This window comes from Sinocyclocheilus anshuiensis, unplaced genomic scaffold (assembly GCF_001515605.1).
Source record: "Sinocyclocheilus anshuiensis isolate Anshui unplaced genomic scaffold, SAMN03320099.WGS_v1.1 scaffold553, whole genome shotgun sequence".
NCBI classification, from domain to species: Eukaryota; Metazoa; Chordata; class Actinopteri; order Cypriniformes; family Cyprinidae; genus Sinocyclocheilus; species Sinocyclocheilus anshuiensis.
The window spans coordinates 2,158,566-2,163,081 of NW_015539821.1; the positions used below are offsets into that span (position 1 = coordinate 2,158,566).

The 4,516-nt window shown below is 38.2% G+C and overlaps 1 protein-coding gene across 1 annotated transcript in view; it reads left to right on the forward strand.

The window, feature by feature from the left end:
• Positions 1–244: 244 nt before the first annotated feature.
• LOC107684134 (low specificity L-threonine aldolase-like) overlaps positions 245–4,516 on the forward strand; it is a 7,405-nt gene continuing 3,133 nt past the window's right edge. The window contains exons 1-2 of the mRNA XM_016480346.1: positions 245–430; positions 1,537–1,729. Coding sequence (XP_016335832.1) covers positions 419–430; positions 1,537–1,729 — 205 coding nt within the window. The 5' untranslated portion in view covers positions 245–418. The remainder of the gene's footprint in view (positions 431–1,536; positions 1,730–4,516) is intronic.

Genomic DNA, 4,516 nt, shown 5'->3' on the forward strand with positions numbered 1-4,516 from the left:
AAGTAATTTTCCAGGAAAGTTATTTCAGTCATTTTTAACAAAACAACCCCGGGCAGTGAGAAACAGAATCTGTAGTTTTCCACCAAAAAGCAGGAGAAATCAGTTTAAGTGAGAAGCATTGAAAATGACCATGTTACAGTCAGTGCTCGTATGCTTTATAACCTGCACCCTGAAGGTGTCTCACACATCCAGATAATCAAGTCTTATTTTAGTCATATCAAAGTGTGATGGTACTTTCCTCTGATAACACACCTGTAATCATATTGTATCATCTAGGATTTGAAATGTCCTCCTCATTACTCCCCACAGAATGAACTCAACATCACAACTCAGATCATCACATACACACAAAGTCGATTGAAGAGACCCTGAAGTAAAGCCTAATTACTCTCAACTCTCAGAAAAATCCTTGGAGTAGATGTCAAGAAGCGTATTTGCATTTTAATTACATTAATTACAATCTAGCTGGAAATAGGCTACTCTCAGTCACCGATTTTTCCTCTTTTTTCCGCTGAAAGACATTAAATGTAATTGAGGCTTATAGACAAAGACCGCTGATATGAATATCAAATCACTTCTGCCTGTCCTGACTACAGACGTTCAAGGAAAAAGCCACCATCTATAATCCAGGTGTCCTTTATAAACGTGTGCTTGCTCATATGCTCATATACTATAACAGCTGTTTGATTATACTTGATGCATTTATACTTCAGTGATTATAGTTGAATGATTTGTAGGTTGTCGTTTATGCTGTGTAGTGTACATCATACTTTATTCATAAATGCAAATAGGACTGTAAGACATATCAGGGGTGTTCACAGAGGACAGGTTTTATTTTACATGAATGAATGAATGATGAATGATGCATTTATATATATTTAGCGCTTTTATTGTGTATTGTTGTACACCCAAAGCGCTTTACAATCATATGGGGGGTCTCTCCTCAACCACCACCAGTGGAGTAGGTTGCCTTATAGGAGCCAACATGTTAAGATCACATGACCAACCAAATGTTACTTATTTGAAAAAATGCCAGTTTTTAAAGAGGGTGGAAAATGATCATGAAAAACTAAATTGACTGTTTTGGCAAGAAAACAACTTATTAAAATATTAAAATAATTAAACTTGGGGGGGAAAAAATGTAGCCTTGGCAGCTAACTGAAAATACTAAAAGTACTCAAACTGAAAAAAAAAAGGAATTAAACTAAATAGAAATATAAAAAAAATAATGAGTGGCAAAAGCACATAACACAATTACTAAAACTTCAACTAAAATTAGTTGAAAATAAAAATAAAAGCCATTTCAAAATAATAATAAATATTGTAATAGTATATAAAAGATACTAAAATAACACTATTTCAGGGAATAAAATAACATTTTAAAATTATGTAATGAACTTTTTAGGCGAATTAAAGCATTTTTTTTAACACAAAAAGATGTTCTATACAATAATTATATCTGAACTGTACCATACTAACTGTTTTGTTTTCTCTAAGTGAAGAGCTGGAAATCTGATCTGATTTGCTCTTTGGCAGGGACTCGGGGCACCTGTGGGCACCATGCTAGGTGGCTCAAAAGATTTCATACAGAGAGCAGTACGTGCCCGCAAGGCACTTGGTGGTGGAATGCGCCAATCGGGTGTCTTGGCAGCAGCTGGTAAGATTGCCCTGTCAGACATGATTGGCAGAGTGAAGGAGGACCACAGGAACGCCAAAAGCTTTGCTCAAGGTGACAGAACCCCATAGATTTCCTTCAACCCTCCGCACGACACTGCACAAGCACTGTAGGCTTATTGCATTAGTTAGCCTGTGCTTGATGAAGACCTTTTCTTAGACCGTTATGATTATAAAAGAATTAAAGGAATACATTAAGCTTATAAAATACTCTTATATGCAGTAGCTGGAATTAGTTAACACCACCGTTTTGTTAATCATCTACAGTAGTTATGCTCTTTCATAAACCTGTATGACTGAATGTAGTCCCCATGTAGTCACTATTTTTATCCCTTAAAACTCATCGTTGATAAAGAAAACGACGCATTTAAACATTTTTTTCTCATGAAATAATTTCTAAATGCCTTAAAGAGACACGCTAGCTTTCCCAAGGCAGACGAATTTAGAGTGGTTACAATCATCCGGGTTTAAATCGCGCTCAAATTGATTTGATATTCACACAATATTTACACTGAAGCTCGCAGGCGGCTATGGTAAGGGGCATGACATTTCCCGAGCAGGCGCCGAGTGCTGCCAATCACAACACACACTGGCCCAGCTAACCAATCACAGCACATTTCGTATTTCAGAAGGCGGGCCTTCATTTGATACAGGAACTATTCGAGCCGTTCATGCCAGACTGGGGAGAGAGGTGCTGTAATAATGTAAAATATGTGAAAAATAATGTGTTTTTCGAACAACCGAGTATGAGAGCCTGTTCTAGTACACCCCCAAAACAAAATCAAGACTTTGTAAAAGAGTTTAAAATTACTTTAAAATTACTTCAATGTAGCTCTACATCCTTACCTCATACAGTCTATGTTTAGTGTACATGCAACCATGATTATGCAAATTAGTCCTCCCCTCCACTCAGTTACAACAGCTCGGACTACCTGCTCCATCATGACAGAGAAAGCAGATTTCTGTTAATCTGGTTTAAAGGGCTATTAGTTTAGGACTAGGCTTAATCTCTGTCCGGGAACCCCCCCCCCCCCCCCCCCCCCCCCCCCCAGCAATGAGATTTCTTTACAAAGGTAAATTAAGGAATTATATTTACTTAATTATTTAATAAATCGATGTTATTGTGAATATTAATGTACTTGTTCATCATTGTGTCAGTGTTTTATTCGCAAGAACAACAAAGTGACGAAACGCGCTGTGTAGAGCAGTTTGTCCGTTTAGGGCTACTGTGTAGAAACATGGTGGCGACTTCCATGTAAGGGGACCCGTGGTGTATGTAGATATAAATTGCTCAATCTAAGGTAATAAAAACATAACGGTTCATTAAGTAAGGTCTTTATACACCTCTGAAAACATAGTTATGTATATTATATTGCATTTCTGTCAATAGATCGATGTAAATATTACACATTGCACCTTTAAGCCCCGTTCACACTAGCAGTGACTTTTGTCTGCATGTCGCCAGTAGAGATGGGCATATCGATCCAAAGTATCGATATATCGATACTGACGCGAGTATCGAAAGTATCGATACTAAGGTGTTTCTTTCCTATTGGCTGTCGCTCCCGAAAGTTTCTCTTCATTTGCATAAAGTTGGGATTCTGAACTTTGTCGCGGCGCTGGACACGCCCCATCCGGTCGCCAACTGCCGCTGTCGCTCGTGTCGCCGGAAATCGCCAGTTCTCCATTGAAATGAATATAGGATTGTGACGCTTTGCTGTTGCGTGTCGCTTGTAGTCTGCGCGGGACTGTTTTTTTTAGTCCCGCTCCCGCAAGATTCTATTCCGCACCCACCCGCTCCCGCTATATATTCACTCTTTGTTCACCCACTGTCCGCTTAGAATAATTTTCTTCCCGACCCGACCGTTCCCGCTAAATTTAGATCTCGTTTCCAGAATCTCACATGTAAATTTCCGCTACTGAAAGAGATAGACTAACAAATAAAAGTGTAGTCTGCACAAAATTGTGCTCCTGTCTAACCACTGCTCTGATGTACCGCCCATACTGAAAAGATAAGGACAGAAGTAAAAATTATGATACTGTCAGATTTTTCCTTCTGAGGAACCTAATCAAACAAACATTAACTAAGGAATAAATGATGATAGACAAGAGCTGCTCGATTATGACAAAAGTTCTGACAGCGCATTTGCGTACCGACATGATTGACAGCTGTTAATCACCATTTTAGATCGACAAACTGTACTGTATAAGATTTCTGTTCCAAAAGCATAAATCTAGGCTATTCGCTGCCGTTTTTTCAAAGCACAATGCAAAACTGTGACATTTCATTCACTGACGTTCTTCAATCGGCAGCTAGGGATGGGCGTATCGATCCAAAGTATCGATATATCGATACTACGTGAGTATCGAAAGTATCGATACTCAAACAAAAAATATTGATACTAAGGTGTGTTTTATTTACCAGTGATTTTGTTAATTCAACAACAACAACAAAATAATAATGCGTACAATATGCATTGAATTGGACGAATAACCTTTGTTAGCGAGTAATTGTGTAGGATATAACTATTTTCCTGCTCATCTGGACACGCAAATGTTGCAAGACAGAACCAATCCATCAAAGAGAGCATTCACTCACTTCTGACAGTGCATTCAAACGGGGCTGCTTTTCCCAAAAGTATGATAAGAAAGCATTAAAGCTTTTGGGAACGGCAGCCCTGAACAATGCTTATCAGAGGACAGAAGGACAGAGTTATTTCACAATAAACAAACTGAAATTGTAGCCTTCATAGTTCGTGCAATTAGTTATTTAAATTGAACGTTGAAAGATAATATTGATCATGTTCTATTCTGTAATGTTAATAGAAATCATACACTGTCA